This window comes from Dipodomys merriami, unplaced genomic scaffold, assembly GCF_024711535.1.
Source record: "Dipodomys merriami isolate MVZ:Mamm:240054 unplaced genomic scaffold, mDipMer1.0.p SCAF_57, whole genome shotgun sequence".
Taxonomy (NCBI): domain Eukaryota; kingdom Metazoa; phylum Chordata; class Mammalia; order Rodentia; family Heteromyidae; genus Dipodomys; species Dipodomys merriami.
The window spans coordinates 2,967,348-2,982,955 of record NW_027206146.1 but is presented as its reverse complement, the minus strand read 5'-3'; the positions used below and the strand labels follow the sequence as shown (position 1 = coordinate 2,982,955).

The 15,608-nt window shown below is 49.3% G+C and overlaps 1 protein-coding gene and 2 pseudogenes across 1 annotated transcript; 2 read left to right on the top strand and 1 right to left on the bottom strand.

Annotated features, from left to right (window-relative positions):
• The window catches only part of LOC138812426 (voltage-dependent calcium channel gamma-2 subunit-like), a 351,801-nt pseudogene that overhangs the window by 262,977 nt on the left and 73,216 nt on the right, over nt 1-15,608 (top strand).
• Nucleotides 1-15,608, bottom strand: part of LOC138812371 (serine/threonine-protein phosphatase 2A 65 kDa regulatory subunit A alpha isoform-like) — a 26,290-nt pseudogene extending 10,682 nt beyond the window's left edge.
• Nucleotides 3,287-4,213, top strand: LOC138812373 (vomeronasal type-1 receptor 4-like). The gene has a single exon (XM_070000330.1). It carries the CDS (start codon nt 3,287-3,289, stop codon nt 4,211-4,213), a length of 927 nt encoding a protein of 308 aa, XP_069856431.1.

Genomic DNA, 15,608 nt, shown 5'->3' with positions numbered 1-15,608 from the left:
ACCACATAAGCAAAAAGAAAAAAGCCGGAAGTGGCGCTATGGCTCAAGTTATAGAGCGCTAGCCTTGAGCTGAAGAGCTGAGGGACAGCGCCCAGGCCTAGAGTTCAGGCCCAACAACTGGACCCCCCACCCCTAAAAAAATAATTTTGGTTATGTATCAATTAGAAGTAGAAAGTCTGGGAGGAATACATAGAAATAGGTAATAAATAGTGTGATAAAAGTAGCAACCAACTCCAAATGTTTTTACACCAGATTTGTATTGTATGTGGCACCGAACAGATCTTCCAGGGAATATATATCTAAATATATGAAAATGGGTTAAGTGTGACAAATCTTACATACACCACATGCTATGCTATTCCAGCTCTAGGGTTTGGTTGCAAGGTTTATATGTTGTACCTAGTCAATGAACTGTTACCAAATTCCTTGAAGAGTATACTGGTACTACAATCATGAATGAGAGAATTTTATATGTATAATAATTGGTAAGCTCATTATTTTTATCTCACTCTGTAAATGCAACTAATTGGTTGGTAGAATTTTAGTCATTCTCATAACAATTTCTAAAATTTAATTCATAGATTTCATTTAGTAAAAGAATCAATATCAGAGGTAATATTAAGATATTATACTAGGAAATTAGATCCACTAATATAGCTCATGGTTATTAGATTTGAACTACTTTTATCTTGGGATAATCTTATGTGTTAGTATAAGATTTCATAAATGACTTTAACTATATGAAGATGTAATAGTCATACTGCAAACATCCCTTTTGCATCCCTTTTGTGACATATTTTACAAATATTTCAAATTGTGTTGCATTTCTGCTTTGCTGTTTAATAAAAAGGTGTTTCACACACACACAAAAAGAAGATGTAGCCTATTTCCATCACAAAGTACAACTAGGCCAGGAACAACAAGGAAATCCTGTCATTTGCTGCCACATCTGTAGAACTACAGATCGCTGTGGAAAATGCAAGAAGTCAGACACAGATAGGCAAATGCATGTTCTTGAAACAGACAAGAACAGGGCAGAGGAATTGTCAGCAAGACCAGAAGGGTCCAGGTGAGGAATGGAGTCCATGCAATGAGGTAGACCAGAAACCCAGAGTGAGGATTCACTGCTGATCCTCTCCTGAGCACAGTGACAAATTTCTGCTTCAAAATCACCACTGCTAATGATGAAAATGAGTAGGGAATTAGAGAATGAAGCTACCTCCTCAGAAATAACCAGCCATGAAAAGAAATCACCATGCTTTCAGGAATATGCATGAAATGCTTACCTCTAATCTCCAAATGAGTTCTCTAGGGATGAAAATATTTTTAGAAAAAAATTGCCATATTGCCAAAGAAACTCCGGTACAGAAATGTCTCATTCTATTTTCTTTCTTTCTTTTGTGCCAGTCTAGGGGTTTGAACTCTGGGCCTGGATGCTGTTGTTGAGCTCTTTTATTCCAGACTGGTACTCTACCACCAGAGAGTGGAGATAAGAATCTCATGGGCTTTCTTCACCAGGCAGGCTTTGAACCCTGATTCTCTGATATCAGTCTCCTGAGATTGCATCAGTACAGGGTTCCATTTTTCTTATCTAACAGCATATATGATGATAAAACAAAAGCAGACTGAGATGAGGAGTCTGGGAAGGTGGCTCAGTGGTAGAGTGCTTGCCTAGCATGCATGAAGCCCTGGGTTCAATTCCTCAGCAGCACACACATAGAAAAAGCCATAAATGCTGCTGTGGTGCCAATGGTAGAATGCTACTTTGAGCAAAAGCAGCTCAGGAACAGTGCCCAAGCCCTGAGTTCAAGTCCCAGAACTGGAAAAAAAAGGGAAGGGGTACTTTGGGTAAGAAACTTTGGTGACACATGGCTTACACACCGCCGAGGTTGTTTACAGTCACCTAGCTTCAGGCCTCAGTGTCTCCTGCCAGCCTACTGGGATCCAGGAGAGGTAAGCAACTGCACCACTCCCCGTCCCCTGGTGAAGCACCCACATGAAAGTGAAAAGTGTGTTGATAATTGTCACATGGGGGAAAAGAAAAAGTTTACTGAGAACATGGCTTGCCATCCGAGGTGAAGGGAAAATCACCACTCCCGTGGGAGATGACCTCAGCTGCCGCCCTCCTGGACCCCTATCTAAGGAGGCCTTTGAAGCTCTGAAGTTCCCATGTGTGTCTCAGAAATGACCCGCCCTGCCATGCACATCCTAAGAGAAGAGGCGAGCACTTGTGTTCACTGCCACTGGAGAGGCGCAGCCTGCAGGAGAGACCCCAGGTTCCACACTCTGGGTAAGTGATCACCTTAGGGGCAGGGATTCCAGATTGAAACCGGTTGCATGAAAAAGAAACAGGGAAGGATAGGAATGGGCTACGACAGTGAAAAGAACTAGGGTTCTAGGCCCCTCACCCCCAAGCCCTGTTGGTTCCTAACTTTCCTCTCCCTCACAGAGTCTGTTCTGGTTTATGACAAGTGAGGAGGAATGCTGAATGTCCAGGGGCTGTGGGAGATGTGTTCACATCAGCGACTCTAGAATGGCATTTGTACCTAAACTTGCCCCCTCTCTGTCTCTGTCATCCAGCTCCTCCTTCACCCGCACCATCCCCACCACAGACCTGGTTCATCTTCCCGGTATTTCTTCTGTGAAATGTGGGCTCCATGTTGAGGAAACAGTGACACCTGGGACCCACTCCCACAGCCAGCCTATTGAGGTTTAAGTGCATGTGACCCCGGGAACCTGTCACGCATATTTCAAGTTCCTTTCTTTACTCAGAGAGCTTGAACTCAGGGCTTGCCCATGTTCCTTGAGCCCTTTTTGCTCAAGGCTAGGCCTCTACCACTTTGAGCCACAGGTCCACTTCCAGTTTGCTGAGGCTTAACTGGAGAGAAGAGTCTCACAGACTTTCCTTCTCTGGGCTGGCTTTGAATTGGGAATCCAAGGTCTCAGCCCCTGTTTAGCTAGGATTACAGTCTTGAGCCCCTGGGGTCTTGCTTGTTTAGAATCTTAGATCTGATTCTACAGAGGAGAAATGTAGCCGCCTTCATCTCAGAACCTGACTCACCTTCGCTTAATGCCATTTCTCCAGGTTTACCCATTTCCCTGAACATGCCATCTTCCTCTTCCTGATGGATGAATAGAATTGGATTTTTCCTAATACATGAGAGATAGTAGGACAGTATTTCCAGTGGTCTGAATGCTGAATGGAGAATGTTGAGTTTCCTTGGCCCCGTGCAGGCCTCAGTTTCCTAAGCCAGAGCCTCTGGATGAGACTCAAGGAACAGAGAGTATGGCAGATGCCCATGTGTCTATGGGGGTGATCCTCTTAGCCCAGACTGTGGTTGGTTTTGTGGGTAATTTGTCTCTTCTCTCCCATTATCTATTCCTTTCCTGCATGGGGAACAGGATGAGAGCCACAGACTTGATTCTTAGGCACTTAATTGTGGCCAACTTCCTATGTCTTCTGTGTGGGGGTGTTCCCCAAACCATGGTGGCTTGGGGCTGGAGAAATTTCTTCAATGATATGGGGTGCAAAATTGTCTTCTATCTTTGCCGAGTGGGCAGGGGGGTGGCGATAGGTAGCACTTGCTCCCTCTGCATCTTCCAGGCTGTGAGCATCAGCCAGGGGGACTCCAAGTGGGCAGGGCTGAAGGGGAGAGCCCACAAGCACATTGTCTCCACCGTCTACCTCAGCTGGGGGGTTTTCCCCCTGGTGAGCATTGTTTTTCCCATGTATATCACCGGATGGAAAGCACACAACAACATCACAATCTTAAAAGCCTTTGGATACTGTTCTGCGCGTCATGATCCAGTTGAGGATGTGCTTCTTGGGACCATGCTCTCGGTGCCTGATGTTCTGTGTTTGGGGCTCATGCTCTGGGCCAGCACATCCATGCTCTTCGTCCTGTACAGACACAAGCAGAAAATGCGACACATCCAGAGGACCAGTGTCTCCACCAGAGCCTCTCTCGAGTCCAGAGCTACCATAAGCATCCTCCTCCTGGTGACTGCCTTTGTCTCCTTTTACACTATGTCCTGCATCTCTCAAATGTGCTTGGCTGTGATTTACAACCCCAGCCCTATGCTGTACCTTATAGGGGCATTTGCTATGGGATGTTTCCCAGCCCTCAGCCCTTTCCTGCTCATGAGCAGACACTCCACTCCCTACAACCTCCTCTTCGCCTGCACAAAGAATAAGAAAGTGTTCCTCACCTGAGGACCACCAAGCTTGCATCTCTGCTGAACTTTGCTTGGCCCTTCAACGATCTCCACACCTAGGTAATATCAGCTGAGAGATAGAGGTATGCACACACGTCCACATCTGCACATTTGTGTACTATATATCTGTGTGTGTGTTCATCTGTCTCTATTGTGCTGGCCCACAAAATTAAATGAAAGTGGAAATGTTAGATTTTGAAATAATGCTTATTAGATCATGTCAACTTCTCCCAGAGAATCTGTCCCATTACCTGGTGGTGGTTTCAAGTTCAAGATAAACTGGTTAAACTCACCTAACATGTTTTCCTAATTCCATTTTGAGCCTTTTGATTTTTTTCTTTCTCTCTTTAATAGTTACCTATGCAACAAAGCAAATCATTCTTAAAGTGCTTTCTGTTCTGGAGAAGAAAGTAGTTGGAAAGAAAATAGCAGCTGGGTGTTGGTGGTTGATGGCTGTGTTCTGAGTTCCTGAGAAGGTGAGATCTAAGGATTATAGTTCAAAGCCAGTCTAGGGAAAAATTTCTCTGAGACTGTCATCTCCAATAAACCACTAAAAAAATGGAGGTGGTGTTGTGGCTGAAGTGGTATAGCGCTAGCCTTGAGCAAAATCGTACCAGGGATAGAACAGAGGCCCAGCGTTCAAGGCCTAGGACTGGTACAAAGATGGAAAGAGAAAATGAGGGACACAGACAGACAGACAGACAAACAGAGACAGACAGAGAAGAGAGATGGTAAGACATCAAAGAAGGAAGGAAGGAAGGAAGGAAGGTAGATAGAAAGGAAAGAAAGAAGGAGGAGGAGGAAGGAAGCAAGGAAAGAAGGAAGCAAGCAAAGAAGGAGGGAAGGAAGGAAAGAAGGAAGGAAGGAAGGAAGGGAGTCCTGCTGGTGTAGCACTGACCACAAACATCAAGGCTCCTTCCTGACAGTTACTCCCTTAGTCTTGTCCGTGCTTATTTCTTCCACATAATTTATTTTCACAACTCTTTCTTTTCCTTGGAGGTCTATGTTACATATCTCTAGACTCTCTGCTAATTCAACAAGAACATTAAGTGTACTTTTGAAAAGCACATTTTTAAATGTAAAGTTGTTTTTACAACACGAAGGCTCCTTAAGAAAGTCCCTTCCTTGGCTATTGTGACATTTCCTGCAGTGCTTATCATGCCCCTTATTATGAGGTCACTTTACCACAGCCTCTGGAGTGCCGGTGAGGGCTGCTGTGCTGAATGACAGGCAGGACCCTCCAGTCCAGGGCTCTTCACCTCCACCCTTTTCTTCTCAGGAATGAATATCAGGGTGACAGCAAGCCAGAAGTAGCAATGATGTCCCGGGGACAGTCACCAGCCCTGAGCACAAAAGCTCAGAGATAGGACCCAGGCCCTGAGTTCAAGTCCTGGGACCTGCACAGAAAAGGAATGCAAGCAGATGGCAGGCCTGCCTCCAGGAGCCATCCAGGGACTATACCGGGTGTTGAGTGGACTGTGGGCTCTGAGCCAGGCGCCTCCTCCTGATCCTGAAGTTCCCACAGCCACCCCACCACAGAAAGGCTTGAACCAGAGGCCCCGCCGTCCCTGCACTCCCTCCCCCCACACTGGCTTTAGCCAGATTCTGTACCTGCCCCACGCCCTTAATCCAGCCCAAAGTCATTCCACACAGCACACATATGCTCTGAGCTCTTTGGGGAGCTGTCTGGTTTCATCATTAACCTCACGCACACCTGGTCCTCTCCTGACCCCTGGTGTTCCTGTCCCCAGAGGTCCTCCCCATCTGTATCACCATGGAGAGATTGGATGTGGACTTAGCCTCCTGACCTAGGGGCAGCACATCCTCCACCAGCTCCCTGCCTTGTGAGGGGACACAGGCTTTCCCTGCCCCCACCCCACCCCCTCTGAGCACCGCCTCCCCAGGAGCACCCCAACCTCCACCCACCTCACACTCTGTCTTGAGCCTGATCCAAATCCAACACAACCCACGCCCCCCACTTCCCCTCCCCCACAGCGCTCAGCAACAGTCCAGGAGCTTTTCCTCTTTTTTATTTTTGGTCGGCAGTGGGGCTTGAACTCTATGCCTAGGCGCTGTCCCTCAGCTCTCCAGCTCAAAATTAGGCTCTGCAACCCACACATCCCTGCAGTCCACTGGAAGCACAGCCGCCGGTCCTCATGCTGCCTTGCAGCCTTGCCTGGACTCATTACTTCTGGAGAGTTTGCATATTCAGGATGTCTCTCTCCATTTCTGTCTCCTCCTTTCTTCCTGAGCACCCTCAGTTCTGCGCCACCATCTTGTACGAATCCCTTTCCTGTCACCTGTGTCCTTGCCACGAGGTGGCCAGATCCCCCGACTCCTTCTCCCCTGCAGCACAGCTGCCAGCCAGAGCTCACAGCCAGCTCCTGACTTGGCTTTATTCACAGCAGCACCTGGTGACTATGCTCAATATGAAGGAGGGATCAGACCCACCCACCTCTCACTCCTGGGGATGACTTGAAGCTCCTGACAAAGCCATTCAGGAAAAATGGGTTGTTACAGAAAGGTGCGACTCAGTCCGTGAACCAGATGGGAGGTCAGCTCCCCCCCACACCCTGCATGCTTAGATTGGGTGCTCCGGGCCCCACCCTTTGTGCACCTCTTGCTGGTAGAGCAGGCCACACTGTGGTGACCATCCTTGCAAAACAACCAGCCTGGAGAAGCACTGCCATTGGGATCAAAACAGCGGAATCAGGAAGGGCCACGAAAGTCCTGTTCTGAGGAGGATTTTGGAGGAAGCACTCACACCAGGTCAGATCTGGGAGTAACTATTGACTGACGCCTAGCACAGGCACCATTTGACTTCTGTTTCTGTGTCACACCTGAGTCCAGGCATGATGGTGGCCACTATTGCATACTGTATACACCTTGCCTAGTCCTGTCCCTACCAGTCTGTATCTACCTTACTATTGTTTCTACTTCATTAAAATCCCTAACTACTCACTTCTTACAGCTGATAGTGCCTTGGCGGACAAACCTTTAAACAGATGGATCCTTGTTATAATGACTTTGGGGGGGGAGGGAAGCAGCGGAAAATCAGTAGTGGGGCTTGAACTCAGAGCCTGGGTGCTGTCCCTGAGCTCTTTTACTCATGGTTAGTGCTCTACCACTTGCAGCTTAGTGCCACTTCCAGTTTTCTGGTAGGGAATTGAAGAGTCTGCTGGACTTTTCTACCCAGGCTGACTTTGAACTGTGATCCTCAGATCTTAGCCTCAGTCGCTAGGATGACAGGTGCAAGTCACAGGTGTCCAGGGTCTTACTCTTCAAATTATCCAGGACTGGTTGAGCCACACTTGCAATTTTGGGTGGAATGTAATGTGGGCATGGTGCATGATCTTTCAATGCATTGTTGAAATTACTTGCAGGTATGTTATGCAATATTTTACATCTGTGCTCTTCAAGGAAATAGGTGTCTAATCTTGTCTCTAGTCTGTTCTCATTTTGGTATGAGAGGGAGTTTGGTAGCCTTCTTCCTTTCCTACTTTTTGAACCTGTCTGAGGAGCATTGATGGTATCTCTGAACACTTGGTGGAACCTGTCAGTGAATGTATTTACTCCTTGATTACAGATATAGTTAGGTGACTAAAATCATCTTGGATCAAACCTGATGGGTCCAACATGCAAAGAAGTGGATCCATTTCTTGTATATTTTCTAATGTGTTGGATTAACACAAGTGACAACTTGAATTTAAACTGTTATGACATACTAGTTTTCTTAGTTGATATCTTCACTGTTCTTGGATTAAGGCTTGTCAGTCTTAGCTATCTTACCAAGGAAAGTTCTTACCTTCCCTGTTTTTTTTTTTGTCAGTCCTGAGGCTCGAACTCTGGACCTGAGCACTGTCCCTCAGCTCTTTAGCCCAAGGCAAACACTCTATCACTTGAGCCACAGTGGCCACTTCCAGTTTTCTGGTGGTTTATTGGAGATGAGTCTCATGGACTTTCCTGCCTCGGCTGGCTTTGAACATTGATCCTCAGATCTCAGCCTCCTGAGTAGCTAGGATTACAGGCATGAAACACCAGCACTTAGCTTCTTTCACAGATTTTTTTTACATTGTTCTTTTAATCCCCATTTTTTTTCATTTTTACCCTGATTGTGTGTGTGTGTGTGTGTGTGTGTGTGTGTGTGTGTGTGTGTGTGTGTGTGTGTGTGTGTGTTTATGTGTGTGCCTGTCCTAGGGCTTGAACTCAGGGCCTGGGCACTGTTGCTAAGCCTCTTTTCCTCCAGGCTAGTGCGCTATTACTTGAGCCACAGCTCTGCTTTATACATTCTGGGGATGTTTATTGATAATAAGCCTCATGGACATTTCTGATTTCTTTGAACCACAATCCTAAGATCTGAACTTCTGGAGTAGCTCTGATTAGTGGTGAGCAGCCATCAGTGCCTGGCTGGCTCTATGTTGATTTTTATGATTATCTTTCTTTTCTGCGAGGGGTGGGGGAGTCCAGTCGTGGGGCCTGAACTCTGGGCCTGGGCACTGTCCCTCATCTCTTCAGGTCAGGCTAGCATTCTACCATTTTAACCACAGGGTCACTTCCGGGTTTTTTCCCTGCTTATGTGGTGCTGAGGAATTGAACCCAGGGCATCAAGCGTACAAGGCACGTGCTCTACCACTGAGCCACCTTCCCAGTCCTTATGATTATCTTTCTATCCACTGTTCTGGGTTTGCTTTTAGACTGTGCTTCATCGGTGATTGCATTAGAGACACCTGACTGTTTTCATGCCAGGCCGAAACAGCTGTAAATTCCCTGGGAAGTTTTGCTGCATCCCAGAAGTTCTGGAAAGTTGTGCTATGGTTTTGATTCTTGAATTTGTAAACTAGTTCCTTCATTTGATCCTTAAGTCTTATGGCTGACTTTGGGCTTGACAGCCTATCACTTGAGGAGAGGGGGTCTTAAGCCAACATTCTAACTTGGTCTGGACTTACGAGTCCATGTCATCCAGTAGTACTAGTTCATGAAACTGGGGCAGCAGTAGGCATCTGTGTGCTGGCTCGGTGTCTATCAGCAGAGGGTGATGGTCTTTATCTCATCAACCTAACTTGGGTTTGATGTCTCCCCTGCTCTCATGGGACAATCAACTAGGAATTCCTTTCAGGACAGTTTCTATTTGCTTGGGACAGTTTTCCACCCTGAACTTTCAATTTTGTCTTGGCTGGTGAAGTGTCATCTCTATGTAGTGATGGTTTATAACTGGGCTGGGCCAGCTCTCCCTCCTAGCTGACAGGCACAGGGTAGAGCTGTGTCAGTGCTTCACAGTATGGAAAGGTGTATACAGATCTGGAAAATACTGTCAGCTTTATGTTGTATATCACTTCCCCACCACAAAAAAGCTCCAAATTTTTAATATACTGTCTATTACCGTCTACTCCTTTCGATCTTGTGTATCTGTCTGTTCTCCTAAAAAACAACTTTCCATGAAGAACAAAGCCTGGCACCTGCAGGAAAATGGATGGAACTGGAATTCATCATACATTTTTGGAAGGAAAACAAGCCAGACAAGAAACATAAATATGTTTTTCTCAGGTATAATTTAGACTTTAATAGACACAAACCTAGACAGGTGCCAGTGGCTCACTCCTGTCATCCTAGCTACTCAGAAGGCTGAGATATGAGGATCATGGTTCAAATCCAGCCAGGGCAGGAAAGTCCATGAGACTCTTATCTCCAATAAACCACCAGAAAACCAGGCTGTGGCTCAGGTGGTAGAGTGCCCTCCCTCAACTGAAGTGCTGAGGCACAGCAGCCAGCACCAGAGTTCAATCCACATGAGTAACCAAAAAAAAAGATATAAAGCCATAAAGGAGACTCACACCGATGTCCTTGACCACAGGGGCCTTGGGAATGCTTGCCATACCCAGTGGGAAACCTAGGCTTTGAGACAATGCTATGTGCTCATCAAAAAACATGGATGATTTTCCCAGGGCAGGGGTGTGGCTCAGTGAACAGTAAGAGGACTTGAGCAGTAGGAGGATGTGAATAATAGGAGGATGTGAACACTAGGGCCTCCACAGGCTCCAGTGATGCCTGTCCCAGAATGGGGGGAGGGGAGTGCCACCCCACAGCAACACCCTACAGACCTGCCATCTCCCCAGGGCCACTGCCCCCGTCCCAACCTGACGCTGGGGATACTCAATGGATTCCAGGATGGTGATTGATCACATGGGTGGGAGACTGGGAAAGGGGAGATTCACCTCGTCCTTCAGCTGGGCCAGGAAGAGGGGCAAGAGGTTCTCGATGGTGTTGTCTCCCAGGATGGGAGAGAAGCCCATGATGACGGAGGCCAGGGGGGACTTCATATGATGGTTGGCATCTGACACCAGTTCCTGGGAGGGAGAAGGGAGAGAGCCACAGGGGGACCTGCCTCAGCCTCCTATGCACATGATTGGCAGGGGGCATGAGGGTGGGCTGCAGGGTCCATGCCTCCATCTCCTTGGCTGCAGCCTGTGACCCAGGTGCCTGGGGCATTTCCACAGCCTGTTCTGTGCCCTCTTTCATGCCCACTGACTCCCTCCGCCAAACCAGTTACCTTGATGCATGGCAAGATCTGGGTCATGATCCAATTCTCCCAACAATCCGAAGAGAGGTTCTCGCAGAACTCTGCAGGCCAGGGTGGGGGATGAGATAGAGCCAGCTGCACCTCCACCCTGAGCTGCCCTCCTCAAGCATGGGTCACAGGCACACACCTTTCACCTTGTAGGAGGCCGCGGCCCTCACCTCGGCCTCGAAGTCCTTCATCAGGTTCTGGAAGGTGGGCACCAGGTCTGTCTTGGTGATCTCAAGCCCCACTTCTTTCTGGAGCTGTAAACCCAAAACCAGGGAGAGGCGGGATGTGTGGAGCGAAAGGGGGTCTGGCAGCCTCTCTCACCATTGAGGTCAAAATCTAGGCAGAAGCGGGGCAGAGGTGTCGAGACTAGGCAGGCTGCTCTCCCCAGAGCTGGGCCTCATCCCCAGTAGCGTACGCAGAAACCACAGACCTTAGTTCACATTATCCCAAATGGGGCTTTCTGTGACCTGATCCAAAAACATGCCAGCAATGCAGTGTTTCCTGCTTTTACATTTATACTAAAATATAGTGGGCTGAGTCACTAAAGGGCCAGGGAAGCTAAGGAGAGACATCTCAGAAGAGGGAAAAATGGCAAAGAAACACAGGAGAAAATGCTCATCATCTCTGGGGATGAAGGAAGTACAAATCACAACAACCCTGAGATTCCATCTTAATCCAGTTAGATTGGCCAGCATTGTGAATTGGAAAAAATGCTGGTGGGCATGTGGAGAAAAGGAGCCCTACTGTGCAGCTGGTAGGAATGTGAACTAGTGCAGCTACTCAGCACAGCAGCCTGCAGGTTCCTGCAAATACTAAACACAGACCTTCCTTACCACCCACTCCTGGGCATCTACACTGAGCATCATGACAAGGACACCTGCACACCCATGTTGACTGCCACACTACTCACAATAGCCAAGATACAGAAACAGCCCAGATGCCCCACAGTAGATGAGTGGACCCACAAAATGTGGACAATGGAACTTTACACAGTCATTAGGAAGAATAAAATAATGTCCTTTGCAGGGAAATGGATGGAACTAGAACAAATCATGTGAAGTGAGGTATGTCAAGATTGGAGATTAATGGTGCACGTTCTCTCTGATATAAGGAAGTTAGATCTAAAATGCACTGGGATATGACAAATGCCACAAGATTCCAGAGACTCACACACAGTGAGACCAAAGGAATTTAGTCTTAGGAGAGAATTACAAAGGCCCAATGTCTAAGCGTCACTTCATATTTATATAAAATATTACACATACTGAAACAAATCCCAAGATGTGGAAACAAGATACATATATATTTTTTGGTTTTAGCTTTTGATACTTCTGTGTTCTTTATCTGATAAAGAGTCTGTTCTCGTGTTTATCTCTGGGAAGGTCCAGGGAGGGAAAAAGGATAGAAAAAAAAAGTGCATCCATGGAGCTCACAGGACACTGATGAAAGTGAACTGCACAACTCATGTTAGAAATGGGAGGGAGGAGCTGGGAGGGAATGAGAGAACAGCAGACACTCACTGTGAAAAAGGAAATGTCCTCATTCTCTGACTCATGCATGCCATTGTAATCCCTCTGTACATTCCCTCTATAATAACAGTATACATGTATAAAATGGGCTGTGCACAGCAGCTCACACCTACAATCTAGCTAGATATATATCTAGGAGGCAGAGTTAGGAGAATTGGAGTCCAAGGTTAGTCTAGGCAAAGGTGGAGATCCTAGCTGAAAAATAAATCCAAAGGGTAGGGTGTGCCTCAAGAAGGGGGGCACCTCCCCAGTGAGCACAAGGCCCCAGTTCATAGCCCCAGTTGCCAGTATGAACACACCTCTGGACAAATGTGTGCCTAGTGACTCTGACTTTTCTTGGTTGCCAGAGATTCCTTACACTTGCTCCTGACCAGCACCAGAACTGATGGGTCCATACTAATGCACAAACAAGGGTAGCCCTCCAAGGGCCTCATGCTCTTTTACCAGTGTAACTGGTATGGAGTGCGGGTGGGCAGCCCTGTTTCTACCTCAGCTCCTTGTCTGTCTGCAGTTTCCACTCCTGGGCAGGACAAGAGTCTCGCTTGGAGCCCAGGACAGAGAGCTTGACTTTCCCACCTTTCCCGGGCCCTGCCATGTACAAATCAGGGCAAGTGACAGCTTCCCAGTGTGAATGTGCACCCCTGACCCTGCCAAGATCCAGCCCTGGCTTCTCTGCTCACGGACGTCAGGCTGCCCAATCCCATGCAGGACAGACACACCTCCCTCTTCCCTTCAGCCTTGGCCCTGCCTGTGCACTGCAGGCCTCACTCACCTCAGTGAACTTGTCAGCCACCATGTAGCGGATGCGCCAGGACTTGTCCTCGGCCGCCTGGCGCAGTGTGGGCAACACCAGGACCTCCAGGCCCTCCTGGGGCAGGAGCTGGACGAGATTCACACACGCCTCCACTGCCAGCAGCCGCACAGAGTCCTGGGGAGCAGAAGGGGTGCTGAGTGCCCATGGGGCATAAGGGCAGATGGCCCAGTGGTGGAATCGGGGGAGCGACCAAGGGAGGGAGGATGAAGGGCGGAGCAGGTACCCTCCTGCTCATCAGAGGCTACGATGGAGAACATGGGGATGATCTCACTCTTGATGTTGTCCATCTCTAGGACCTTGGTGAACTTCCCCAGCATGGAAGCTGTGGCCCGCCGCACCATGGGGGTGTCATCTGAGCAGAGGTTCCTGAAGTACCTGAGGATCCAGAGTGGTGCTGGGCAGTAGGAATTCAAGAAACCAAGAGAGTTCAGAGGGCGTGGACCCTTGGGCGCCATGGTTCTTGCCCAGGGCATTGGAGGCTTCACTCCGGATAGGAGGAAGAGGAGGAGGGTGGTCTTTGGCCAGGGCAGCTCAAGGGAGCAGCAGGTAGGGTTACTGCACATTCACTCACCCATGGGAGGGGGAGGGGACTGCCCATGAGGCCCAGCAGGTGAGCTATCCCAAGGGGACAGGACAAGGGTGGTGGTGCAGGAGGTGGCAAGGGAGCCCGGGACTCACTGGCGGAGCTCTGCCTTCACAGCGCTGGACACTCGTGGGTAGCAGACGGAGAAGAGGCCGCAGGCCGAAGTTTGGGAGGTGAACCAGTGGTCGCCCCCCGCCAGCCGTTTCACCAGGGGCACAAATGGGCTTCGAGGTCAGAGGGCAAGTGCTCATGGGAGATGGCCCGCAAGGACTCCACTGCCTTGTCCCACACCACCGTCTCCTCCATTGTGGCCAAAGACCCCAGTGGCGGCTACAGGGGTGGGGGAGGTGGGGGTGGCACTGATGCTCTGCTCAGCCCTCCAGCCCTGAGGCCATGCCCCTGGACAGCACCTTGCCCCCCTCCCAACCCTGCTCCATGGCTCCTGTCTCTGCTCCGGGGATGGGAGCGAGGACCCCGCATGCCACTCACCAGCAGACAGTGCACATACTCGGGGACCCCCACCAGGTGGGGAAAGGTTCCCAGCTGCTCTGCCAGGGCCAGAAGGATCTCATCCTCATCGTAGATGGTGTCTGTAGGGGCAGGGCAAGCACAGAGAAAAAGATATGAGCTGGGGATGGGTGGCAGAGCACTGCGTGACAGGGCCACTCTGCAGCCCTCTGGGAGGGGAGACTGAGTCCCATCCTGTGCAACACTGTGGCAAGCAGATTTCCTGTTCAGGTACAGCTTACACTCTCAGCACTGTTCTCTGCCAAAAATCCTTTTCTATCTGTTCAGACTCGGTTCAGCTACTGCCTCCTGGAGGCTTAGCAGGCTATTGCTCCCCCAGCCTGCCCCCAACCAAAGGCCCCTGTGCCCGGCTCCCACCCGAAGACAGTGCCAAGCCAAGCCACAGTCTCAGGCCTCAGGGCTGGGCAGGGCAGGCTGGGACACCGGCGATCTTGGGGATTCTTCCTTTCTGACCTAGGACTCACCACAGGAAGCACAGCACCCAGGGCTCAGAGCACTACCTCCAGAACTCTGACCGTTAAGATGCCAGCCTGGGATTTTGCTCTAGCCCACAATCATGCTGCAGTAATCGCTTACAAAACCAATCCTGCATGTTCTGCTGGCATGAGACTGAGGCTTCTGCTTTGCTATCTGGACAGCACCACCTTTTCCCAAAGGACACGGGACCTGCCACATGCAATTGGAAAGGCTCCCAGGCAGCAAGTCCAAAGAAGGGACCTAACGTCCCTTGGGGCTCTGAGCCCCACTTTTCTGGATACCCGGCAGCTCGTGGTCTGAAGCTCCAACATTTCCCCCATCCCAAGCCCCAGTTCTTTCCATCCAGGCAGGCAGAACATTGTCTGATGACACTGTCCTCACAGCTGAAATTTAGGTAGTAAATGGACTGAATGCTCTTCATGTCTCTAGTACAAGTCACATAACTGTATCCCCCTGGCAGACCTGAGGCAGGCCTCAGGCTGGGAGTCTCGCACCAGATCTGCAGCTGCCTTCCAGCAGACTTCCGAGAGGACATCCTGCCTCCACCTTCTTCTTCCTCAGCCTTCCCCTCAACACAGTCCTGCAGTACATAAAGCTTGTCAACCTGCCCCTCAGCCTCTGTACCCCATCATCCAGGGTCCCTGCCATGGGCTTCTCTTATTAAGCAGAAGCCATCTCCAGGCATCCCTACTGCTCTGGGCCCCAAGATTCCCCACCTGTAAGGAAGAGGAGGAGTTCACTTCATGTCCTTTCCACTCCAAGGGCCAAGGCGATGGTGGACACTTTCTTGATGCTGTTGAGGTGAAACTGAGAGAGAACAAGGAGGGAGAATGTCAGTAATCCCAGTCTCAAGGGAGCTCCACAGTGCTGGGAGCAGATGCTCAGCACACCCACCAT

What these genes read in the sequence shown, in the direction of transcription:
- LOC138812373 (XM_070000330.1), top strand. Translation starts at nt 3,287, where the DNA reads ATGGCAGATGCCCATGTGTCTATGGGGGTGATCCTCTTAGCCCAGACT.